The sequence below is a fragment of the Chrysemys picta genome, chromosome 7 (assembly GCF_011386835.1).
Source record: "Chrysemys picta bellii isolate R12L10 chromosome 7, ASM1138683v2, whole genome shotgun sequence".
NCBI classification, from domain to species: domain Eukaryota; kingdom Metazoa; phylum Chordata; order Testudines; family Emydidae; genus Chrysemys; species Chrysemys picta.
In genome coordinates, this window is record NC_088797.1 from 33,758,278 (window position 1) to 33,784,287 (window position 26,010).

General features: G+C 54.1%; 3 protein-coding genes across 19 annotated transcripts in view; all 3 read right to left on the reverse strand.

The window, feature by feature from the left end:
* Positions 1-283: 283 nt before the first annotated feature.
* Positions 284-7,182, reverse strand: FAM89B (family with sequence similarity 89 member B). Its single transcript, XM_005307951.5, has 2 exons — positions 3,133-7,182; positions 284-1,046 (listed from the first exon to the last, which is right to left on the reverse strand). The coding sequence occupies exons 1-2, from the start codon at positions 3,385-3,387 to the stop codon at positions 762-764; spliced, it is 540 nt and encodes a 179-aa protein (XP_005308008.1). The 5' UTR covers positions 3,388-7,182; the 3' UTR covers positions 284-761.
* Positions 7,183-7,320: 138 nt separating this feature from the next.
* ZNRD2 (zinc ribbon domain containing 2) lies at positions 7,321-10,030 on the reverse strand. Its single transcript, XM_005307952.5, has 4 exons — positions 9,871-10,030; positions 9,163-9,314; positions 8,309-8,393; positions 7,321-7,884 (listed from the first exon to the last, which is right to left on the reverse strand). The coding sequence occupies exons 1-4, from the start codon at positions 9,965-9,967 to the stop codon at positions 7,508-7,510; spliced, it is 711 nt and encodes a 236-aa protein (XP_005308009.2). The 5' UTR covers positions 9,968-10,030; the 3' UTR covers positions 7,321-7,507.
* A 328-nt stretch (positions 10,031-10,358) lies between these two features.
* Positions 10,359-26,010, reverse strand: part of LOC103305688 (RNA-binding protein 4B-like) — a 30,277-nt gene continuing 14,625 nt past the window's right edge. For 3 of the 17 annotated variants that reach the window (XM_065553076.1, XM_005307954.5, XM_065553072.1), the window contains 2 exons: positions 16,698-16,791; positions 10,507-16,212 (listed from right to left, as the gene is read on the reverse strand). In XM_065553076.1, the coding sequence (XP_065409148.1) occupies positions 16,158-16,212; positions 16,698-16,791 (149 nt within the window). In that variant the 3' untranslated portion in view covers positions 10,507-16,157. The other 14 variants (XM_005307956.4, XM_005307958.4, XM_042849635.2 and 11 more) reach the window with 10 other exon arrangements.

Genomic DNA, 26,010 nt, shown 5'->3' on the forward strand with positions numbered 1-26,010 from the left:
CAGGACCCCTCCATGACCCCCCCTTGCCCTGTGCTCCCCCCGCCACCCTCCTCCCCAGCTGCTGGGATCTGTCCTCCATCCCCCTCCCCTCCTGCAGTCTCCAATGGGCCCAGTTGGCAATTGAAACAGGGAGCAGGTAACTCTTGGTCATGTCAGTTACCCTGTGGGGCCAGTGAGAGTGGGGGGACAAAATTAGAACTCCAGTGGGTCCGACACAAACACTGCAGTTATTTTCCCAAGTCCTGACCCCCACTCCTAGGTATTGGAATAATACACGGCCAAGTCAATTTCTGAGGATTTATTTCACAGCTCTGATGGGGTTCGAGCCCCGACATGCTGTATATATTACATTTCACCTCTCCCACTTCAGGAGGTTTTCCCCCTATGTGTCAAATTTTTTTAAATTTTATTTTTTTAAATATCTTAAAAGTGGCCATTTTTGGCTGATGGCTGAGGCACTAAAAACTGCTAACATGATCCTACCCGCAGCAATGCCAGAAAATGCACTGCCCCAGCCTCTCCCCACATGGGGCACTACAGGGAGTGGGGCAGATGTGCTGGCTGTAGAGGGAGGTCCCAGATACTGTAGCCCTGGCCTCTCCCAGCATGGGGCACTATAGGGAGCGGGGCAGGAGCCCTGGCTGCAGGGGGAGAGCCAGGCTACTCCAGCCCTGGCCTCTCCCAACAGGGGGCGCTGTAGGGAGCTCCCAGCTACACATGCTACTACTCCAAACGGGGTGAGGCTGTGGTGGCTGCAGGGTTCAGATGGTGATGTGGAAGGAGTCCTGCAGCCACTGGTCACGGGAGTTCTGGGGCTGAGGCAAGCTGAGCCGGCCCAGCAGTGGGGTCTCCTTGCGCACGTCAGCACCCGGCGGCTCCACCTCAAACTCATCGTCCTCATCAGAGAAGCCATTCTCAGCGGTGTAGGAGCCCTCAGAGTGCAGGGACGATGACATGTCCTGGAACAGCCCCTTGTACTCCTGGATCGACTCGTACAGCGACCACAGCTGGCACAGCAGGGACATGTCCAGCTGGCGCAGGCCCACCTAGGGGGAGAGGGACCGGGAGGGTCTGTCACAGTTGGGTCTATTCCCCCATATGGCTCCCTGGTACCCCTCATCCCAACCCGCAGCCCCACTGCTCAGCCTCAATCCACACCTCGGCCACTTGCTATTCCACCCCACCAACAGTGTGGCTGTCTCTGCTGCCCCCGCTGGGAGGGATGAGACCTGCGCTGTGTGTGTGTTCTCATACTTATAGACACTCAAAGCATGTATGCACGTATTTAATGTGTGTCAATGCCTGTACACACAGATATCACCACACATGCTTATTCTATGAACACAGTGCACATTCACAGCAGCATGGCAGTGTGGGCGCGCATGCGATTTCATCTGTGTTTGTACAGTGCCTAGTGCAATGGGGGCCTGCTCCATGACAAGGGCTCCTAGATGCTACTACCCTTCCTCTTCTTCCTTCTTGCTACTTCCCTATTCGGGGTCGGTGACCTTTACAGCCGTCTTCTTCCAAACCCCATGATCAGACATCTGGCTGTTGTGCAGACTGGTCTCTCTAATTTCTGCTTATATCTGGTCCGTGTCATAAGAACATAATGGTCATAAAGGGTCAGACCAATGGTCCATCTAGCCTAGTATCCTGTCTTCTGACGATGGCTGGTGCCAGATGTTTCAGATGGAATAAACAGAACAGGGCAATTACAGAGTGATCCATCCCCTGTCATCCAGTTCCAGCTTCTGACTGCCAGAGTGAGGGGTTGCATCCCTGACCATCTTGGCTAATAGCCATTTTGATGGACCTATCCACCTTGAATGTATCTGATGTCCCAAGTCTTTGGCTCCCCTCTGGGTCATCTTCTATTCACAATCATTGCAAGGGCCGTCCTACCAATATACCTCTGGGGTGCCCGTTGGACATGTCTATGCCAATGCAGCCTGGACTCCCTCAACTTGTCTTCAATGGGGCAACCCCCATTAGGCCCCTCACAACCTCATTTCTACCACATATTACTACTATTAATTACACAGAGATGTATAGATTTCAAGGCCAGAAGGGACCATTAGATCATCTGGCCTGACCTCCTGTATAGCACAGGCCAGAGAATGTCCCCCATATGTACAGAACACACTTTATACACAGCATGGACATTCATACAGAAACACGTGCATTTGTGCCCAGATACAACACAATGCTACACACACAGGTACACAAACATGCACCTGTGTGCACTGCCCACATGCTAGGTATTTACAATACACAATACATGCTCCCTTCTATACACACAGGCACCAACACAAAGTTACACATGCACATGGACACAAACACAACCAAAGACACTTTGACCCCGGTGCCAATCACATTCAGTCATGCCAACCCCAAGCAGTTGAAAAATTGTAAGCCAGACACCCCCTGCCCCTGAATATATAATCGTGGGTCCTATTTCTTTGCCTGCTGCCTTGGAACCTGGGGGTGGGGGGACAGCTGTAGCTTGGCCACATTCTCCAGCTTTTCCCCCGGAAAGGAGAGCTAGACACTAGCTAGTGTTGTTGTTTGTCAGGGTGCAACCGTGTCAGTTGGGGCGTGTGTGTGTGATTTTACACCCATAGAGCTATAGGAGGACAATACCTAGTGTGGCTACAGTTATACTGGGATAAAGGTGCCTTAGCCTAGTTTTGTTTAGTCTCCTTCTCAATCAGGAATAGCTATCCTGGGATTAGCACCTTTATCCCATTATAGCTGCATCCACACTAGCAGGCATTGCTGTACTTTAGCCCAGAGCTTTTTGAGCAGGACAGCTTGGGGTGTGGACAAGGGCTAATCAAGGAGAGCTGACAACTCTCCCACAATTCCCTGCCTGGGGCTTCAGAGCAACACCAAAAATGGTGAGACTCGTGAGACGTGGCGAAATCCCCCAGCCCTGCCAAGGTCCCAAGCTCTGGGAGGCAAGTCTACCCCTCCCCCCAAACACGTATACACACTGCCTGCTGCCCCAGGAACCCCAGCAGGCCCACCCCGGCTAAGGGGAGCATCGGAGGCAGGGGGAATGTCGTGGGAGAGCAGAGGGGATGTCCCACATGGGGGAGGCTGTGCTATGGGGGGCAGGGGCACGGTTACCATCTCCTTGCGCAGCATGGCCAGCGCCGAGTCCAGGTTGGCCGGTTTGCTCCTCAGCAGCTTCTCAGAGGCCGCCCGTGACTTGCTCAGGTCGTCCTGGATCCGTGTCTTCTTGCTGTACACTTTCTCAATCTCACGCCACGAGCCGCCACTGGAGTTGAGGATCCCGCTGAGGCCCTTGGGAAGTGGGGGGAGACCTTCGATGGAGCAGACATTGCCCCCCAGGCAGTCCTGGGGTGGCTGGAGGCCGTTCATTGTGGACAGGAGATGGGGAAAGAAAGAAAGAGCTTCTAGGGAGATAAGCCCAGCCAATGGCAGACGTGCGTCTGGGCCACTCTGGGTTATACAGGAATCTCCCTTTCTGTCCCCTTCCAAAGCCTGACTCTCTGGGGTTGGGGACAGGGCTCTTTTACTAGGCTCCCAAACAATGTCTATGGGGGACAGCCAGAACTGAGCTAACTATGCCCTAATAGGACAGTCCTGGATGCCAGCAGCCCCTGCCAGGGGCCGTATGCCCTCGGGAATGTGGCTGTCCCCTGCAGCTTTCTAATGGGCCGATTGCCCCTCTGTCAGCCAGCGCCTGCAGCGCCCTGGCTAGTGCAGACCCAGGCTGATTAGCAGCTCAGGGCGGGGGGGTTCATGCTGGCCTCACTCCCCCACCCTGGGGGCTAGGAAAGGGCCGGGCGGATCATTCCAAACCCCTGCTCAACACCCGTGGCTAACCCAGGATCTCAGGGCAGCTCATCCTCAAGTCTCCTGCCCCTGCGGCGCAGGCGCCTCCCGCTGCCATCCGCGCTCCTCCGCTTCCCAGCTCGCTTTTTTCCTTTCTATTTTTCCATCTGGTGTTTCTTCCTGCTCCCTTTGTTCCGCGGGCTCCCGGCCCCGAACCCCCCTCTGCGGAGCCGGGGGGGGGGGGGTCGGGGTGGATGGAGGGACAGAGAAAGACTTCTCAGGCGGAGGAGTGCAGATGCTGGCCAGCCACACTCCCAACGGCCCGGGGAGGTCGGAATCCGGATCTCCACCCAGGTCCTGCAGCACTTCGAACAGAGACAGACCGACAGAGGGGGCGTGGCAGCCTGACAGCAGCTGATGGGCTCCCTAATCCGTGCCCCCGAGCCGGCTCTCCCTGCGCCGGTCTCCCTTTGTTTGCTCTGCCTGCCGCTACCACACCCCACCTGGTCCCTTCCAGACCCCCCCTTCCCAAAAGGGGGCAGGCTGTCGCGCGCTTAAAGGGGCAACAGCAGCTGGAGCACAAGGAGACCCCTTCCTGAGGGCAAACAGGGCCCTGGCTCCTCCGAGGGCGGGGGCGACAGGACTATGCGATCAGATCCCCCCCCCCCTGCCTCCGCCAATAGGCGCTTTCCAGGGCTGCGGTGGGGCCCATCGTCAGGGAAGGCCGGCCCTGGGATGCTAATCCTCTGGCCAGACGCCTGGGGGGTAGGGTGGGGAAAGCCGCTTAGCTGGAGAAAAACAGCGGCCTCTGCTAGCAGCAGGGCTGGGGGGAAGGGGCAGATCGGACGTGTCCCAAACCAAAAAGCCGATTCCTCCCCAGCTCAGATGCTTGGGCCCATCCAGCCTGCTACCCCACCCCCGGGCATCTAGGCTCCAACACCCCCTCCCCCACCCACATCCAACTGACAGCCAGGAGTCCTGGGTTCTATTCCTAACCCTGGAAGGGAACTCGGGAGTGAGATCAGGGGCAGTGATGGGGGTCAGAACTCCTGGGTTCTATCCCTGGCTCTGGCACTGACATGCAGTGTGACTTTGGTCAAGGCCCTTCGTTTCTTGGTCCGTTTCCCAGGTCACATAGTAATATAATCCTTCCTTTGGTTGTTTCGACTGTAACCTCTTGGGAAGCAGGATTGTCTTTCATTGTGTGTCTGTACAGTGCCCAGCCCACAGGGGTGCACAATCTCACCTTGGGCAGCACTCAGGCCAATGGGCCCCCCCCCTCTCTCAATAGTGGTCTGGGCAGCACCTGGCCTGAAGGGGGCCCCCCTACTCTCAGTCAGAGTCTGGGTAGCGCCTGGCCTGAAGTGGGGCTCCCCTGCTCTCAGTCGGGTCTGGGCAGCGCTCAGCCACACCTGAGTGGCACTGCGACCCTGTGCACCAGGTGGCAACTGCTGGAGCAAAGCAGGGAGCCGAGTCCAGCTACGATATGGGAGCCATAGGCGCCAACTTTCTCTGGCACACTATGGGTGCCCGTGCCGCCCCCCCCCGACTCCACCCTTTCCTCTCCCCTGGCCCCGCCCCCATTCCAACCCCATCCCCCAAAGTTCCTGCCCTAACTCCGCCCCCTCCCTACCCCTATTGCAGTGATTCTCACACTTTTGTACTGGTGACCCTTTTCACATAGCAAGCCTCTGAGTGTGCCCCCCCCCCCATATAAATTACAAACACTTTTTAATATATTTAACACCATTATAAATTCTGGAGGCAAAGCGGGGTTTGTGGTGGAGGCTGACAGCTTGCGACCCCCCACATAATAGTCTCATGACCCCCTGAGGGCTCCCGACCCCCAGTTTGAGAACCCCTGCCCTATTGGATCCCTTCCCCAAATCCCCACTCCAGCCCCGCCTCTTCCCCCAGCCCTGCCGTGTTCCCCCTCCTCCCCTTTCCCTCCCTGCCCCAGAAACAGCTGTTTCACGGCACAAGTGCTGGGAGGGAGGGGGGAGAAGCAGGACACGGCGGCGCGCTCGTAAGCTGGAGTGGGGGGGGGGGCAGGGCGCTGCCGGTGGGTGCTAAGCAGCCACCAATTTTTTTCTGTCGGTGCCTATGATGGGAGCCACCGTTGCAGTGCAGTGAGGCCACTCATCTGGCTTTGAACTGGGCAGTCCCCTTTTTGGGCGGCTTGTCCCCATCCAGTACTGAGATAAAACTAGACACAGTTGTATTCAGTATTGGATGGGGGATGCCTTTTGAACAGTGTGCCACTCTGCCCCTGACCTTGCATATGCAGTGTGTGAGAGATCTGGCCGACGGGGTGGGGGTCCCACGTTATTCCAGGTATTCTGCAGGGCAAACTCACTCTCCAACCCACCCCCCACCTCCTCCACACTGGGCTGGAATGAGGATTGTAGTGCTGGGGAGACGGTGCATATATGTAATGGTGAGTCACAAAACAATTCAGAAGGAAGCTGGTAGGTCACCTTAGTAACCAGACTGGGAATCTGCACTAAGGAATCACAAAGAGCAGAGAAAACACTCGTTGAACAGTGTGTTCCTATTTTACTGTGACGTTGGGCTAGATAATTTCACAATCAGATCTTAGTCAATTTCAATGTCTACATCTCAGGCCACAGGTCAAGATGTATGGCCTGGGGGTTACACACTGGGCATAACAATGGGCTGACCTGAAATCCCTTCTGCCTGGTACTGAGATGCAGCAGCCTCTGGGGTGGGGGCTGTTTATATAGGGGTCGCTTGCCTGGTGCTGAGAAGTGGCTGATTCTAGGGTGGGGCAGAAAGGATGTTTACACAGAAGTCCCTCTCCCAGTACTGAGGTGCAGCCGCCTCACTCATTGCTTAAAACCACCAACAGGAAGCGAAGGAGGATTTCAGTGCAAGGAAGAATGTAGGGACTTGGGTGTGGATGCTGCGACAGTTGGTGAAACTCCAGTGGGCTATTTAGTGATCACTGCCGAAGGGGAGCGTGCCCCCCTGAGGCCCCTCTTCACTCCCTGCAGCAAAGCATCCCCTAGTACCATGCTAGGGCATTTGGACCAGTTCTGGCTACAGTTGGAGAGTGCCCCCTACTGAGCCCCCATAGCAACCCCCTAGTGGTGAGCTGGGGCACTGGAGCCAGGTACTGTCTGCTGCAGTCAGGAATCCCCCGCTCCTCTCCCCCAGCATCCAGCTGGCCAGGAGTTCCATTGGGGGGTGGACAGGGCATGACAGGCAGGAAGCCCAGCCCAGTGGTATCCTGGCTGCATAGCTGTTGTCTCAATATTACAATAGGCCTGGCAGATGCCTGCTCCATGGCTCCTGCCACAGCTGCCTGGGTGAGACCAAGAGACAATGGAACAAAGGAGAACTGGGCTGGCCCCATATGCTCCACCTGCCCCAGATCAGACTCATGGCCCATCCAGCATAGAATCCCCCGTCTCCAGGTCAGATCCAGCCCGGCATCTCCGTGCATCTGATGCTTTGGGTCACCCCTATCCCAAATGATCAGATTGAGTCTTTCACAAGATTTTGGACTTTTTATAGGAAGCTACAGACAAAGAACAGGATCTTTGTCCAGCCAAAGGGGGCTGGCAAAACAGAGTCTCTGGGGGGACGTCCTCACCCCCTCCCGGCCTGGCTGTGCCAGGTGTAGTCAGTGTTCTGGGGCCTGGCCACTGCCCCTGAGGAGGCCGGGGTCGACATGAGCGACTCACTGTGGGGTCAGTTCCTTGAGGCATTTCAAGGACTCAGCACAGGAGCGGATGAGGCTGCATAGTTGGAGGCTGAGCTCGATGGAGGCGCTGTGCTGGAGCTCCTGGCTGGCCCAGCCCAGCTTCTGGAGGATGGCATCCTCTGCTGCAGCCAGGGGGCTAGCAGGCAGGGCAGGTGTTGGGGCAGACCGGGCCTGCGGTATGGCGGCCGCAGTGGCGGCAGCTCGGAGTCCCGAGGCCGCCCCCTCACAGTGTTCTGGGCGCGGCACATGGGGCTGCTGGGTGGCTGGGAGGTACCCAAGGGGCGTGGCCTCCTCTGAGGTGGAGGCCAGCTGGTGCTCACGGACCTGGGACAGGGCAGCCTGGGCATTCAGCGCTGGAAAGAGAGAGAGGACAGATGGGGTCAGAGCTGCAAGTCCCAGAGCTGCTTCCAGGGTCAGCAGTTTGCAACGCAGGACGCAGCCACAGCCTCACAGCTGAACTGAGGGAGGGCAGGCAATGAAGCACTGCCTTGGGAGCCAGGCCGCCTGAGTTCTATTCCCAGCACTGCCACTGACCTTGGGCAAGTCCCTTCCCCTCTTGGTGCCAGTTTCTGCTCAGAGTGTGAGCTCTTTGGGGCAGGGACCTTCTGGATGCCATAGGTTCTATGCAGTGACCAGCGCTAGATCAGAGCTGGTCCCCCTAGAGGGGAAAGGCCCCATGTCCCATTCCGTGGCCCCTGAGCCAGCCAATCCCCCCATTATTCCCATGCCACTCGAACACCTCCCTGGTAGACAGCACGTCGCTGGGAAAGGCCGTACCCGGGTTGTCTTTGTCGATGTCAGAGTTGAGCTCCTGGCAGGCCACGCAGTAAAGTTTCCTCTGCTTGTCTTGGAGCAAGATGGTCTGTAAGGGAGAGACAGCCTGGTGTGGGACTTCAGGGCAGAGCAATGCAAGAGGGGGTTGTCCCAAGATGGGGGGCAGTGAAACCAGAGCTGCTCCCCAGCTCTAACTCAAAGGCAGACTAGAACCACCCTCAGGCCTCTGATGAGGGAGAGGGAACAAAAGGAAGGGAAGGAAAGAGAGCGGGTGAGACCAGGAATTGTCACCCAGAGGGCTGGGAGCCCCATTGCATGGGAGGGACTAGACTGCATGGCCTTGAAGTGGAGCAGCTTCCCCTACAGCCTATCCTGGTCTGGGGTGGGAACACAATGTAGTAGGGTGGGTGGGTGGAATAGTCCACATGGGAAGGGGAGTATACCATGCTGTGGGGGTGGAGGGAACTCTCCCCCTCACCGCTGGGTGATGGAAGCTCCCACTCACACTAGGCACTGAGGTTCATTCAGCTCAGTATGCCTCCCTTTCCACCCAGTCAGATCCATGGGCCCACTTAGCCTAGTATCCCACCCTTCCCACCTCCCAGATCAGACCAATGGGGCCACCCAGACCAGTATCCCTCCCCTCCCCCAGTGGATCAGACCCACAGGCCTATCCATATGACAGGGCTGGCCCCAGCCTGCTCCCTACTGGATCCCAGGCTAGAAGAGACGGAGCTGGCCTAGGACATTCCCTGCAGAGCTAGTGATGGATAGCTGGGGGCCCCTACACTGCCCTCTGCTCCTGCCTGGAGCACAGTGTCCTCTATTAGGCTTCCCACACAAGCCACAGGTCGTACCCCACACTCTTCGCAGCATTCCCCCAGCATGCGGTACCCCTTCAGCAGGTAGTTGCCCATCACTCTGCTGATCTTATCCTGCCGCTCCCTCCGTGCCTGGATCACCTTCAGCTCTGCCTCTGAAGGTGGCTCCCAGTTCCCATCATCGTTGCCTGAGGGGGAAGATGGGAAGTTGATAGAGCCATCGCACAGCATCCCTGCAAGCTGTCAGAGCAAGGACCCCATACCTGACACTGAGATGCAGTCACCTTTGGGATGGGGCCCAGGAGATGTTTGTACAGGGCTCCCTCACCCAGCACCATGCCAATCTGCAGTGATGCCAGCTGTGCCCATCTAGAAGGGGCAGTGCCACTGCGCCCATGAGAGGCTAAGCTGGCTGAAGCAGTTAAATAGGGTCTGTGTTGCCCCCTTCCCTCCGCTGCCAGATGCCACCAGCTCTAGCACTGCTTAGGGAGCCAGCTCCCACCGCAAGCAGCCCCCTGACAAACAGTCCCTCCCCGCAGCCCCTACTAGAGCCCCTATGTCCCAAGCACCCCAACCCCATCGTCACCTCTTGCAGGGCTGCCCCTTCCTCTGCTTCCCCAGCCCCCACTCCTGCTCCCAGCTCAAGGCTCAGCTGCCCTTCCTGCTCCATTCCTAAATCCATCCCCTGCTCAGGGCACCCCCCAAGGGATCCTCTCCCGCTCCTGCCCCGCCCCCAGGCGGTACCTGCCGCGTTCAGGGCCATGCTACTCGCTCGGGACGCCCTTGCTGCTGCGCCGCTTCCGTCCCAGCCCCTTCCCCCTCCGGCCGGAAGCCCCTCCATGTAGGGCACTCGGACTCAGTGCCGCGACGGAAGTGACGTTGTGCGAAGCCGGGAACAGGGAGCCCCGGCCCGGAAGCAAGGCGCAGACCCCGCCTCTCGGGCCGGAGGGGACCCGCCTCCTGGCTTCCGTCCCACCCCTGCCGCGGGAGACCGGGCCCTGAGGCAGCCTCGCTCCTCCCCTCCCAGCCGCGGGAAATGCGAGCTCCAGGGACACCCCCACCTCGGGGCCTGCTGCCCTCACAGACCAACGGGAGCCCGGACGCCTGGGTTCCATCCCCCATCTCCAGCCCTCCACCCCTCGGGTTACCTGCGGCTGGGGCCGGTTCGCTGCCCCCTGCCCCCCATAACGGCACGTCCAGGAGGCAACCTCACAGCCCCCGCGGCTCACCTGGCACCAGGGTGCAGGGCCCACCAACCCCTGCTCGAGCTGGCCCGGCTCCCCGCCGGTGTTGGTATCAGCCAGTTTCTAATCGCTGGTGTGACAAGCGGGGCGAGAGGAGCGCTCATTTAGTGAGAACGAACTGAAACAAGACAAGGGACCCGAAGAAAAACAATTCTTTAATCGCCTCTACACCGATGCTAGGAGCCTGGGTAATAAACAAGAGGAATTGCAGTTTATTGAGCAATGAGTAATAATTTGCCCCAATAGGTATTTCTGAAACCCGCTGAGATGATTTGCGTGATCGGAATGTTAAAAATCTCTGTACGTAACCTATTTAGGAAGGGTCAGGTGGATGACAGGGGAGCAGCACTCTCAAAAATGGCGTAATCTACTCCCGAGTCACTGACAGCATGGAAGCAAGAGACCATGAATGCCCACGGATCAACATCCTAACTGATAAAGCACAAGGTGGGCCACTACTGGGCATCTTCTACAGACCACCATATTGCACCTGCAAATTTAGCCATTTCACTGCTCACCCCCCACTTCCTGATCATTAACTACATCGAACACTGACCTGGTGGGCTCTGCTCTGAATCTTTCACCACGATGAAAGCAGACCATGTATTTAACGCTACCCATTGTTTCCTGTGTCCTAGCAAGTTTCTGGTAGATGGCAAAAGTTTCTCTCTCTCCCCTCCCCACTTCTTTCTACTTTCCTCACTCTTGGGAGGGACTCTGCTAGGGCCTTTGTGAGTTCAGCTGAATGCTAGGAGCTGATTCTCCTTCAGTGACATTTAGTTTGGAGACATGCTCCAAGATGTCTAATACACAAGCTCAGCCTGACTTTCCTGGTCAGTTAGAGCTCTTCCTACCACCAGTGTTGAGGGCTTTGTTGATTGTGTTTCTTCCAAACACTTTAGTGAGGAATGAAGTAAGATTTTCTGGAGCTTTTTTAAATAGGCACAAAATTTGTTACCATCCCATATAGCAGCTGTTTATGAGGTGCTCCCAAGAATATCTCATCTACTTCTTTCTTGTTAACTCTTGGATGTCTTGCTGACTTCTTGCTATCAAATTGGTTCCAGCACTGCATCTTCTGACACCTCAGTCCCTGGTAGCACCATATCTTTGTTACCACAGAAGAGCAGGTATCTCTCAGCATCCTCTGTGCAGAGGGCTGAGGGAAAGGAACATAGCATGTCAGCAATGTCCTTATCCTCCTTGACTGCTCCCACATCAGTTTAGGTGGTTCATAGGGAGAACCTCCAGCCACTGCTGTGGAGTCACTGTCATGCCTTCACAATGCTGCTTGGTAACAAAAAGTGTAATGAAGAAAACCAGCAAGGTTGGCAGTGTACTGCAGCAGGACTAGAAAGCTCCCCCACCTTGCCTGCTCCTTGCTTCCCAACATACAAGCTGGGCCTAGGGTTTTCAAAGCCACCACTGGCATTTAGGCACCACATCCCCTTTGTAAGGCCATTTTATGATAGTCTAGTTCTACCTGCATAGCACCCGCCTAGTATCTCCTGCAGAGGTCCTTGAATTCAGGTCATCCCTTGGGCTGAGCCAGAGTGCTGCTTCTCGAGAGACAACCCATCTGGACTAAAAGACTCCAAGCAATGGAGAATCTTCCCTCCCCCTCTGCAGGTCAATTGTTCCACTAGGGGAATCCCCTCCTTGGGAAATACTTGCCCCTTATTGCCAGTGTTAATTTGTGTGGCATCAGTTCCCAGCTCTGCTGGGCATTTGTCTGGGAGATTCCCGCACCCTTGACTGTCAGAAATCTCCCACTATAGGGACTGACAGACTGAGATCAAATCACCCCACTTGGCATCACTGAGTTAAATGGGCTGAGCTTCTCAAGGCACGTTTCCCTACCCTGCAAACATCCTCATGCCTCTGTCCTGAGCCCTTTCCAATCCCTGGCCTGGATATGCTGTCCCATTGGCAGTCTCACCTATGCCATACAGAGGGGTAACACCACTCTCTCATGGGCACCCAAATCCCTTTGGCAGCTTTGAAACTCATCTACACAAGCAGTGAATAAGGACTGGGAATGGCTGAGCCATTACAAACATTGAATCTATCTCCCCTTGTAAGTATTCTCACCCTTCTTATCAAACTGTCTGTACTGAGCTATCTTGATTATCACTTCTAAAGTTTTTTTTCCTCTTACTTAATTGGCCTCTCAAAGTTGGTAAGACAACTCCCACCTGTTCATGCTCTCTGTATGTGTGTATATATATCTCCTTAATATATGTTTCACTCTATACGCATCCGAAGAAGTGGGCTGTAGCCCACGAAAGCTTATGCTCTAATAAATTTGTTAGTCTCTAAGGTGCCACAAGTACTCCTGTTCTTTCTGCTCAAGAGAGTCAGGCTGGAGGTTGACACATATCATGGCTTGAGATTTAAGTTCAACCTACAGACAGAGTGAGATTTTAGGAGGGCAGGGGAGTTTGTGCTGGGTCTGTCTGCTCCATGGGATGGCTCAGAGCTAAGGAAAGCTGTTGCATTGAAACGTTCTGACGTGTTTTACCAGCACTCCCCACCGTGGCAGTGCTGCAACACGAGTTTGGGCTAGCTGTCTGCTACACTTCCCAGTGTTCCCACTGTGGGACAGGCCAGAAGCTGCTCATCCTGCTAAAGTTCAACCCCAAGTTCACCTTGCAAGATGCCTTTAGGAAACAGCAATGGCCTCTGAGCAGAGCTCCTCCAAACAGGTGGCAGATTTGATCATCCCCCAAGCCAGACTGGAAGAGCACAGCCAATGACTGTCATCTGTACCTTTGCAAGGTGCATCTTGAGGACTAGACTGAGAAGGGGAGTGGTTCCGGAGAGATCGTTCAGAGATAATGTAGCCCGTGATGAGCTAAGGATCACTCCCTAGAAGTGTTACAATGCAGAAATGGGGGGTTTCTTCATCACCAGAGGAAGCTAGAGTGCTGGCAAGAGATACCAGAGAACTAGGCAAGAGGGGAACCAGGACGGTTGGAAGCAGCACAGACTGGGTTGAAGGACAGAATAGAACAAGGGTGTACAGCCTAAAGCCAGAAGACACTACGGTGATCACCTGTCCGACCTGTCGCATAGCACAGAACCTCACCCCTGACTCCTGCATCCAGCCCAGCTATCAGTGTGCTTCTAAGCTAGCAACCTTCTATGGAGTAGCCACACGCTGGAGATGCTGCCAGGGGAAGGCGATGTTAGTAGCACCTCATCTGGAGGTGTCTGGCTGGCTGGGTTTTCTGGGAGCACCATCCCCATCCTTGGGAAGCCTTTGGGCTTTACTTGCGAGTGTCTCGTTTGAGCGTGAACCAAGCTCAACCCTGGGAGAAGGGGAGGAAATGCGACCGCTAGGAAGATGAGTGCAGGGGAGTAAACTAGATGACCTTCTGAGGTCTCTTCCAGTTCTATGATTCTATGTGGGATGCTGCAAACACAAGGGCCCAGATCCAGCTTCTAAGACCCTGGTTTACAAGAGCCTCCCTCTGTACAGCTGGCACGTGTGGGAATGCCATTGCAGATAACAGGAGAGAAGGGACCGTACCCATCCCCCAGCCTGCCTCCCTGTATCACATGGGCTGGAGGTTCACCTGCAGCCATTCCTGCCCCTAGCCCAGATCTGTGCTGGAGCCAGAGCACAGCCTTTAGAGACATTTGGCCTGGATGTAGCGCCCCCAAGGGATGGAGCATTCCTCCCACCGTCCCAGGGGGAGCTGCCCCGCTGGGGAATCCCCCATCCTGACAAACATTTGCCCTTCATTGCTAGTCTGAATTGACCCAGGGTGGCTCCTGCCTGCTGAATCTCACTTGGCCTTTGTGAGATTTGAGTCCTCCACTCTCTGGAGTATCCTCCCGGCAAAGCAGGGACCCTCATCCTGGACTCAGCACCTTGGCACAGATGAGAGCTGGATTCGCAGATGGCTAGGATCACACCAGAGCTTGGCTGCTCTCACCTGCAGGTCACTGGCACCATGTTTACACTGGGCCTAAAAACTGGCTTCTAAACCAAATTTAGATCAAACCAGGGCAATTTAAACAAGCCCAAAAGGCTGTGCGGGGGCCGGTGTTGAGTTGCTGGATGCTTAATAGGCTGGGAGAGTTGGGCCAGGTGGCTATGAACCCTATTGCAGCATAGTCTGATGTGTGATACATTGTGGGTGCTAAGTGATGTGGCCTGTAAAGCAACAGTAGCAACATTAAATAGGTTCCCAGCTCTGTCCGGGGCACCTGGCTACAAGGCTGGGGATGGGTTCCTGTCTGTGTCCGGGGCACTTGGCTACAAGGCTGGATTCCCAACTCCATCCTGGACACCTGGCTATGAGGCCGGGGGTGCGTTCCCAGCTCTGTCCAGGGCACCTGGCTACTAGGCCAGAGGTGGGTTCCCAGTTCCATACGGGGCAGGGTTCTGTGATGTTTAATAAGTTCTCACTCCATCCAAGTGATCTGGCTAGGAGGCTGGCAATGATGGATTCTCCTGTGTGTAGCAGGTCCTGCACTCCAAGCACTGCCATGCTTTAAGGCTGTGCCTGCCCCTCCTCCACCTCCTTGCCAGCCCCATCATCCTGGGGGCCCTCCCCGCCCTCCTTAAGGGGCCAGCAGGGCTGCCAGCCATGCAGGTGGGTGCTCTGGTGTTTGATGAAATTGGAGCCATGGCTGAAGCTCTTGCCGCAGTGCTGGCAGTGGTAGGGGCGCTCGCCCGTGTGGGTGCGGCGGTGCTGGGCCAGGTGGGCGGCACGGGAGAAGGCCTTGCCACAGTCGGGGCACTGGTAGGGACGCTCGCCCGTGTGTACGCGGTGGTGCTGCAGGAGGTCAGAGCTCAGCACGAAGCTGCGCCCGCAGTCGGTGCAGCGGTAGGGGCGCTCGCCCGTATGGATGCGCTGGTGGCGGATCAGGTTGGAGCTCAGGCTGAAGGCCTTGCCGCACTGCTGGCACCGGTAGGGGCGCTCGCCACGGTGCGTGCGTTGGTGCTGCAGCAGGTTGGAGCCATGGCAGAAGCTCTTGCCGCACTGGGCGCAGCGGTAGGGGCGCTCCCCGGTGTGGGTGCGCTGGTGCTGCACCAGGTGGGAGCTGCGGGAGAAGGCCTTGCCACAGTCGGTGCAGCGGAAAGGCTTCTCGCCTGTGTGGGTGCGGCGGTGCGTGGCCAGGTCGGAGCTGAGCCCGAAGCGTTTGCCACAGTCGGTGCATGGGTAGGGGCGCTCACCCGTGTGGGTGCGCTGGTGTCGTGCCAGGTGGGAGCTGCGGGAGAAGGCCTTGCCGCAGGCTGGGCACTTATAGGGGCGCTCGCCGGTGTGGGTGCGCTGGTGCCGGATCAGGTAGGAGCTCTCACTGAAGCTCTTGCCGCAGTCGCCGCAGTGGAAGGGGCGTTCGCCGGAGTGGATGCGCTGGTGCTGCGCCAGATTGGAGCGGCGGCTGAAGGCCTTGCCGCAGGCCGGGCAGCAGTAGGGGCGCTCGCCAGTGTGTGTGCGCTGGTGCCGGTGCAGGTTGGAGCTCTGGTTGAAGCTCTTGCCACACTCGGTGCACTCGTACGGCTTCTCGTCGAGCCGCAGCAGCCGGCGGGCCAGACCAGGGCTCAGCTCGTAGCTGCGCCCCCCCTCGATGTAGCGGCACGGCTTCACACCCATCTGTGTCACCCGGTGCACAATGATGTCACCAAACTCCTCCAGCCCCTGCTCCAGGTCACCAGAGTCATCCGGCGCCTGTGCCCCAATGCCCGGGCTCTGGCCAGCCATGTCCCATGGGGAGCCGGGCGAGACGTCGCCCTTGGAGACCCCTGGCCACATCTTGTGGGATGGCACCATCTCAGGGCCTTCCTGGTCGGAATCCTCCTCCTCTGAGAGACAGGCGGCACTGTCGTCTGCCGGAAGAGAGCAGAATGCAGGTGAGCGTTGCTCTGGGTATGGGAAGAAGAGCTCTGGGGTACGAGGGTGGGCAACAGGGCACAGATAATGCATGGCCAGAAATCAGGGCCCTGTCACACTAAGCACTGCACAGCCTGCCCCTGCCCAAGATCATGGGAGCCTGTCGCACGGTGTGCAGCAGAGGCACAGACACACACCTGACTGACATCGGGGGCCTGTCATGTTGGGTGCTGCACAGACACACAATGAGAGAAAGACCTTGGCCCAAAGAGCTCACGATCTAAATAGACAGAAGGGTGCGAGGAGAAACAGAAGCATCAGGAGGGAAAGGGAATCGCTCAAGGTCAAAGCTGGGGATAGAACCCAGGAGTCCTGGCTCCCACCCCAGTGCTTGCCCACTAAACTCCATTCCCTCTTTTTTAAGCTCTATATTATGCTTCACTCACTGGCAGCTTCCGAATGGACTGACCCAGTCACTCACCTGCTCCAACCTCCACTTCCTCCGAGCCCTGTGGATCCGGAACACTGGATTCCTTCCCTGGTTCCATCTGCGTCTGGGTCAGGGGCCGTTAGCCCTGTTTGGAGCAAGCAAAGGGGTGAGATGAGATCCCTTCAGGGACCATCTGCATGATCTGAGACCCAGCTCCTTCTCCCCAGAGGGGGCATTGGGGAAACCCCCTGGAGATTTATTAGAGTGAGGAAAACACCTGCTGCCCCCTACTGGATATTAAGGGATTTGTGAGTCTATCCTATGGCCTCTCTTAAATGCCCAGCTCCTGGAAGCAGGAGATTGAGTGAAAGTTGCAACTTTTGTTCTTAAAAGCTGAACCCCATACAGATCATTTTTAGGATGCTCTTGATTTCTAAGCCAGCCTCATGAGTTTTTTAGTACTTGGTGGCTTGGTGATGCTGTTTGTTCACTGGAAACAAACCATAAATGCACAATGCCAGGTGTTACACATCCTCTTACAAATCACTTTCAAAACACTAATGAAAAGCCAGCTCTCATACAGTGCTTTTGACCCATGATCTCAAAGCTCTTTATAAAGCAGGTCACTATTGTCCCCATTTTACAGAGGAGAAACTGGGACACAGAGAGGGGAAGGATTGCTCAAAGTCACCCAGCAAGTGAGCTGGGAATAAAACCCAGGAGTCTTGGCTCCTAGCCCCTCCTCCACTGTAACTGACTAGACCCTACTCCTCTCCCAGAGCTGGGCTAGAACTCAGGAGTCCTGGCTCCTAACCCCCACTACTCTAACCTACCAGACTTCATGCCCAAACCAGAGCAGGGATAGAAACCAGGAGTCCTGGCTCCCAGCCCTCGACTCCTGCTCTACCCACCAGATCCCACTCCCTTCCCAGACCCATGGATGGAACCCAGGAGTCCTAACTCCCAGTCTCTACTACTCTAACCTCCTAGGTCCCACTCCCCTTCCAGAACTGGGGACAGAAGCCAGGAATACCCATCGCTCCAGGTACTCTAGCCCAGGAACCAGGTGAGGGCACTCTGAAAACACAAGGAAGGAAGCCTGGGGAAAAATCAGCCCAGACCACTCAGGCTCTTGGACACTGTGGCCAAAATCCCTGATAGAAAATCCCACTGAATTAAGGGAAATTGGGCCCCCAAACCTCTCTTGGTCTCTAGTGCCCTGGAGCATCAGCTTTCAAGTGGTAGATGGCGAAATCATGGTGAGAAGTCGCTTCTACCCACCTTATTGTAGATTGTTGTCTTCCAGGACACCATGCCCCACCCTAAGCGGCTGCACTGTAGACACGGGTGTGTGTGGGTATGTGTGCATGACAGAAAAGCTTTAGGAGGCTTTGATCATTGTCAGTGAGACAGAGGAGATTAGAACCCAAACACTAAATGGCTATTGAAATTAGTCATAAGGGCAGACTGGTCCAGTGGGCAGGCCACTGGACTGGAACTCTTAGGTTCTTGCCTAACTTGGGGACAGAAGTGGGGTCTAGTGGTTAGAGCAAGGGAGAGACTGGGAGTCAGGACTCCAGGTTCTATCTCAGCTCTGCCACTGACTTTGGGCAAGTCCCTTCCCCTCCCAATGCCCATTTTCCTTCCCACTTCTTGTCCATTTAAAATGATAGGCCCTTGGGCAAACTGAAAAATTGATCCTCCAGAACCTGCTGCGTGACACACAGCAAGAGACAATCCCTGCCCCAAAGAGCTCCCAATAAACCCATGCTTCTCGCAGCCCCTAGGCAGGCTATGAAAGGCCAATCAGGGGTCCTGAGGCACTGCAAATGTTATTACAATCTCTCTCCCGCCACACTCTCTCCCCCACATACCTTGACCCTTCAAGGTCAAATATTTTCCGTCAACCTCTCAAAATAAACACTGCATTATATATCTACAGTTAGCATTGTTGTCAGTGATAGACGATTTTACTACACCTCTACCCCGATATAAAACAAATTCGGATACAACGTGGTAAAGCAGTGCTCCGGGGGGGAGGGGCTGCGCACTCCGGTGGATTAAAGCAAGTTCGATATAATGCGGTTTCACCTATAATGCGGTAAGATTTTTTGGCTCCCGAGGACAGCATTATATCGAGGTAGAGGTGTATTCATTTGATATCAAAGCTGAGTGGGAAATCACAAAAAATGTTGATTTCAATTAAGGGGTGACTGACCTGGGAAGGTTGAGAAACACCGGTGTGTGTATACGAAAGGTGGGGTGGGAAACAAAGGCACCAAGAGGGGAAGGAACTTGACCAAGGTCAGTGGCAGAGCCAGGAATAGAAACCAGTCATCCTGACTTTCAGCTACCCCCTTTCCCCTAACCACTAGACCCCACTCCCCTCCCTCAGCTGAGAAAGCAACCTAGGCATCCTGGCTCCCAACTCCCCTTGCTCTAACCACTAGACCCCACTCCTCTCCCAGAGCTGGGAATGGAGCCCAGAAATCCTGACTCCCAGACTACTGCCCTCTCCACTGGCCTGTGCTGCCCCTCATTAGATCTTTTGGGGTGCCAGCCCCCACCCCATGTAATCAGTCCCTGTAAGTACCTGCTGTACGAGAAGACCTGTGCTAATGGGGGTGGTTCGGCCCAACTCCTGATTCACAGCAGGATCCCTCACCCAGCTGCCCACGCCATCTCTGTGACAATGACCCTGCATGATGCACAACATCCCAATAACTCCCTTTCCAGAGACCCCATAGCATTAAATTGCCCTTGCACCCTCAGCACGACAGGAATTGACAAGGTGGGGGAGGTAATAGCTTTTATTGGACCAACTACTACTGGTGAGAGACACAAGCTTAAGGCCAGACCTGAAGAAGAGCTCTGTGTAAGCTCAAAAGCTTGTCTCTCAAAGTTGGTTCAATAAAAGATATTACCTCACCCACCTTGTCTCTCTAATATCCTGGGAGCGACACACCTACAACAACACTGCACACAGGAATTACCTTGACTATCCCCACAGGCCTGGGCGCACATACAATCAGCTCCCAAAGGACTTTACAGACCGTACCCGCTTTTTTGTTTGGAACATTGGAGGTAATTGTACACACATGGCACCCACTGAAATGCAGCTGCCTTAGGGATGGGGATTGTTTATACAGGATCCTTCATCCGGAGCAGTGATGCAGCCACTGCTGGAGTGCGGCACAGGGGGCATTTACATAAGATCCCTCATCCAAAGCTGAGATGCAGCCACCTCTGGAGTGAGGTGCACAGGCTGTTCATACAGGGATCCCTCGCCTGGCACTAAGATACAATTGTCTCTGGGATGGAGCAGTTCATACAAAACTCTCTCATCCAGTGCTGAGATACACACGTCACTGGGGTAAGGCACGGGGGCTGTTTACTCAGGCATCCCTCACCTGGTGCTAGGATGCAGCCTCCTCTGGGGTGGGGCACAGAGATTGTTCACACACAGATCCCTCACCCCAGTCCTGAGATGCAGTAAGACCTAATGGGTGTTGCCAGTCAAAGGCAGTGGGGCAGATGCCGGACACTGGGGTAGGACAGAGATGCCCCAGCACAGTGTGTGTGTGTGGTGGGGGGTGGGGTGGGGTGGACCGGATCTATTCCGGGCCCCGTGATCTGCAGCCAGGACTGGACTGGACTGGCTCTTTTCCCCCAGGCCCTCTAGGGCTGCCCCTTCTGGGCACTCACCTGGCTCTCCACAGGGCACGGGAGGAGGATGCAGGTAGAGGCTGGGGGATCCTGCAGCAACAGCAGCTGGCTAAGAAAGGAGAGCGCAGCCTGGCCCCTTTGTGTGGCTTCCCCTGCAGGGCACCCTGGGAAATATCCAGGCTCTCGCAAGTCGCAAAGCACTCTGGGGAAGGTAGTTCCTATGGGGCGGGGACTCCAGAGGTGAAGGTTGCTTGGCTCCAAGAAAGGTGGTTGCTATGGGTCGAGTCCTTTCCAGGAAGCAGTTGCTATGGGGTGGGGGAGAGGTGATTTCTATTGGGGGTGGGGGTGGTGCCTGCTGCAGGGATGGCAGTTTCTAGTGGTGAGGGAGGCACCGAGGGTGGTGTCTATGGTGGGAGGGGCTTGGGGCACAGCTCCAGAGAAGGTGGTTTTTGTGTTTTGGGGGTAGTACTTTCTATTGGGGCACAGCTCTGGGAGAGGTGGTTTTTATAGGGGGGCTTTGGGGAAGGTGGTTTCGATGTGGGGAGCAGGGCTCCCCCCTGCAAGGTCAGTTCCCTATGGCTGTGCCTAAAGCCCTGCCACCGCATCATGGCCCGATCCCCACTTGGCTTGTTGGTGGCAGAGATCCCCCAGCACTTGGCCCAGCAGCCGGCATGTCTGCATGAAAGGAAGAGCTGACCCCACTGCACTCTGCCCCACAGAGACCACGTCTGGGGCAGGGCTGGTAATTAACACCCACCCTGAGATGCACAGAGGAGTTCCCCCTGCTCGGAGCAATTAGCTCAGTCTCCCTGTAGTCTCAACCAGAGTCACTGCATCAGCTACACTGCTCCAAGCGATCGGCTCAGGTTTTCTACAGTTGCAGCCAGTGTCATTGGACTGATTAGACCCAAAGCAATTCCCTCTCTCAGGTAATTGCCTCAGGATCTCTACAGACTCTGGCCATGTCTAAACTAGTAATCTTACAGCAGCATAGCTGTATCGATGCTGCTGTAAGATCTCCAGTGTAGCTGTTCTATGCCGACAGAGCTCTCCTCTCGACATAATTAAACAACCCCCACGGAGCCGCGGTAGCTATGTCAGCGCTGACCTAGCACTGTCCACAGCGGCACTTCTGTCAGTCAAAGGGATTTTTTTTTCCACACCCAAGTGACATAAGTTATAGCGACAAAAGCGCTAGTGTAGACATAGCCTCAGGCAAGCCCCACTGCATTGGTTACACCTGGGCTTTCCCCCTCTTGGAGCGATTGGATGAGGCTCACTGCAGACTGAAGGAGGCATCACTGCATCAGATTACATGTTCAAACTTTTCTCCCCAACCACAAGGGCTGGAAGCTTTTTATTTGAAATGGATAGAGCCCTGCAAATCCACAGATATCTGCAGACCATTTTTGCAGATTGGATACAAATTTTCTATCTGGACAGGACTCTATAAATGGAAGTTGAGACTTTGGTATAGTCATGAATCCAGACGCTGGTGCCAGAACCTGGGCATGGGCCTATACTGCCTTAATCCAGCCCTGCTGGGTACAACCCGAGTTCCCAGCACTGCTCCAAACCGCAGCGCATTATGGATGATTTTGCACCAGCGTCTGAGCTAAATGCACTCAATTCCCACAATCCTGCATGGAGCAATACAGACTGGTTGGTAGCTTCTGGCTGGGATGACCTCTTGGCACCAGAGGGTAGTATAGTGGCCCCAAGGGCATTGTGTGACAGCACTAGGGGAAAAGTCCACCATGTCTGTGGTATGATGCTGCCCTTTGTTGAACTTAGACACAATTCAACCTAAACCAAGGTTGACCCTGGGCTGGTACAACTCATACCTCAATCTGCACATTACTGTAGGGTGTGTCTGGAAGGAGGGTGGGTGCAATCAGCACTGGCTAATACGCTACACATGACAGCAGGCTGTTACTCTTCTAGCTACCTGATGAGCTCTGCAGCAGGAAAGCTGAGGAGCTAAGGTGTAAGGTGAGAAATTCCTGCTCTCCTATAAAGAGCTGTGTGTCATCTCCAGTGCACTGCCCACAGGGAGCCCGTCTCCATCCCTAACCCAGATTGTGGTGACTGTTGTAGCTAGCAGGATCTTCACACATTTAATGGAGTGGGAGGAAGCAAGATCTGAACACGGAGGAGGGACATGAGAGGCATCTCTGACCCAGGATAGGAAAATCATGGGGGGGAGGGGCATAGTGCCCTCCTGAAATTACTTCCCCAGCCATCCTATGCGTCTAGGGGATTAAACACTCAGCTCCCACTTGTGAATGGTGCACAGCCCATGCCTCTACCTTCAAGTGCCAGCACAAAATCTGAGCTCCACAACCTTCCTCTGTGTGAGGCAGCCCTCCCACATAATCTGACCCCTTTACTCTGCATCTCATTCCCATGGGTATTGCCACAATGAAGCAGACCTGTGGGCCTATCTAGCCCAGTATCCCCTCTCTGCCAGCTGCTTCAGAAGGTGCATGAATCCCCAGAGGAGGTAGCACTGGGATAATTGGTGACCTTCTGACCCCCTTAGCTAAGGGTCAGCTGAGGCTCTGAAACAGGCAGGCTTAGAACCATTCACAAGCTCTTTGTTATTCTTCATTGTTTAATTCTAGTTATTCCCAATACCCCTATAAGCATCGGATCCCTTTTTAGAATCTACTCAGCTCTCGCCCTCAGTGACATTTTGTGGCAACAAGTTTCCCAGACTAAGTGTGCGATGAGTGTACGAAGAAGTATTTCCTTTTGCCAATTTTCAGTTTCTCTACAACCCTTGTTCTTGTATCACGAATCTTGTATCCCACCTACCTTCTCCAGTGCGTCGTCTTTCATCAGGTTCCAGACTGTCTCCTCTCTAAAGATTGAAAAGACTGCGGTTGTTCAATCTCTCTTAAGAAGAGATTTCCCCCTCCATTCTTGTCCCCCATCTCTAAAGCCAGTTGGATTCATACAGTTTGAGGTCAGAAGGGACCACTAGATCCTCAAGTCTGTAACAGGCCAGAAAATCTCAGCCAGAGATTCCTGAATCAGGCACCTCCCTTCTATCTGAACTATAGCATATCCTTTAGAAAGGCATCTTAAGGCTTAATGTATGAAATGATCAAAACTAAACACAGAATTTCAGAAGTGGGCAGCTCTCTGCTTTGGGAAGGATGGTCCAGTGGTTCAGGCAGCAGCTGGGGTCTCAGACCTACATTCAATTTGCTGCTCCACTGCAGACTCACCTTGGGAAAGTTGCATAAAGCTCGTTCTGCCTCAGTTTCTTCCACTGTAACATGGGGACAATAGCACTGCCCTGCCTCCTGGGATGTAACGATAACTTCATTAAAAGAGAGTGAGATGCGCAGACACTATGGTAAGAGGGGCCTATTCGTACCTAAAATAGATGTACAAAGTGGTCTTAGTAATATCTTTAGTATTATTCTCCACTCCATTCTTCCCTACCATTTCCTCACAAACGCCTTATTTAACCTAATCTTCTCTCCCCACCCCTCTCTATGAGGTTATCACCCATTCCTCAGGCATTTGCAGCTTCCCATTATGGCTTGGCTCAGAGGCTAAGACGCGCTTTGAAATATATATATAAAAATATATTCTCACTAGCTGAGAGCTCTTTGGGGCAGGGACTGTCTCTCACTATGGCTGCTAGAGCCTCCTGGAGTTACTCTAGTACAATTCCACTTCCTCAAGCCAGCTCCTGCATGACTGGATCAGGCCCCTGCACGGATTGAAGTGAAGAGCTTGGCCTCGAAGCATAAACCTCTACTGTTCAAGCTGAACAATGAGGTTGCAGCAGACACAAATGCTCTGGGCCCTGCTGGGGGTAGGAGATGAACTCAGCGGGGGCTAAGGTTTTTTCCTGAAAGAAGGAACAGCCAGGGCCCTCTGTTGGAAATTTTTATTTTGCTGGAAAAGCCGTGGTCAAAACTCCACACCAGATTCTAACAGATAAGCTTCTACGCAAGCACTAGCTGCTTTGGAAACACCTCAGCCACAGTCTAGTCTCAGAGGATGTGGGTTTGAACTGGGATTCAGATCAACTCCCAAGACGACAACAACAAATAAATAAAGAGGAGACTTGGGATTCTCCATCCACAACACTGAGAAGAGAAAGGAAATAATGACATGAACTCTATGAGCAAGTTACCTGGAAGACAGTGAATCCCCACCCCAACCCATGCAGAACCTGAGCCCAGACAGGGCCAATGTGGAGTTACGGGAAGAAAGAAACTATGCTTGCAAGTGTGGTGAAGTGCTCAAGGACTGAAAAATTAAGGAAAAAAAAGATACAGCGGGTCACAACTTTACTGAAACACAAGAACCTCCATTAAAAATAAACACACTAGAGGCAGCCAATACCCGTCGCAGGCAGCGGGATGGTGGGGGAAGTAGGACAAACTTTCCCGTGTAATGGGAGCCCGAGGGTCCGCCCGAGAATACGCTACCTGAAAGAAAGCACAATACAGTTTCAAAGGCTTATGTCAGAAGTAGCCACGGTGGCAAAAAGCCCAGAGATCTCAAGCCCACCCCAAGCCCTCGCACTGTCCACACACACAAGCCATGCTGGTTTAAAGTTAGCTTTAAACTGGTGCAAAGCCCTGGGTGGATGCTCCTATTCTGAAGTACTTTAAACCATACCATAACCACGTCCATAACCAATTTACACTGAAATGAAATAAGCCTGGTTTAAAGCCCACCCACTTGTCTTTCTTGCACTAGTTTCTGTCAACCAGTTTAAAAATCACGCCTTAAGTGAAAATTGATGCAACTTTCTAGTGTAGATAGTGCTAAATCTCCATGGGATTTAGCTCAACTTCACCGCAAGGTAGCTCAAAAACCAAAGGAGCACCTTGCCTAACACGAGACATGAAGCGTGGTCCAGTTGATTGGGAACTAGACTGAGAATAAGGAGACCAGTGCTCTCTTCCCCTCTCTGGGTGAGGAGGAGCCTGTAGAACTCCTGGTTTCTATTCCTGGCTCCGCCATTGAACTGCTGACACACCTGGGCCTCTCTGCACATCTGGTCCTCCTCCCAACCTATTTAGACTGCAAGCTCTTCAGGGCAGGGACTCTCTTTGTCTGAGGAGCACTAAGAACAGTGGGACTTTGATCTTAATTGGGGCTTCTACGAGCTACCATAACACTAGGCTGACTGGGCCAAATTACTAACACTTTAGCTTTATAGACATTGACGAATCTCCACAACAGCCCCTGGGTGGTAAGACGACAATAGTGAAATGACTCAGAGCTTGTTACGTAGGGACACTCTGGAAAGTGAAGATGAATTAACTAACCGTGTGAATTTTAAGTGGATTAAACTGCATTAAGTCCCTGTGTGGATGCTCTTGTTCAGAATTAAAATAGCCTTACTTTGGTTAGCTTAATTCACTTCCAAAGTTAATTAAACTAAACTGAACTGAGGCCACTGTAGTTCTGAATAAGAATGTCCACACAAGGATTTAATGCAGTTTAATTAATCCACTTTAAAAGCTAATTCACAATTTTCTCACATGTCCCCATGTAGACAAACCCTTAGTTTGCTGTAGCTTAACCCTCACTACAGCCAACTAAAGACACTTCAATTCTGAATGAGAGTGTCCACATAGGGGTTTGATGTGCTTTTACCTCACTCTTTCAGTTAATTAGTTTTAAATCCCCAAAGTGTTTCCTTGTAGACTAGACCTCAGAG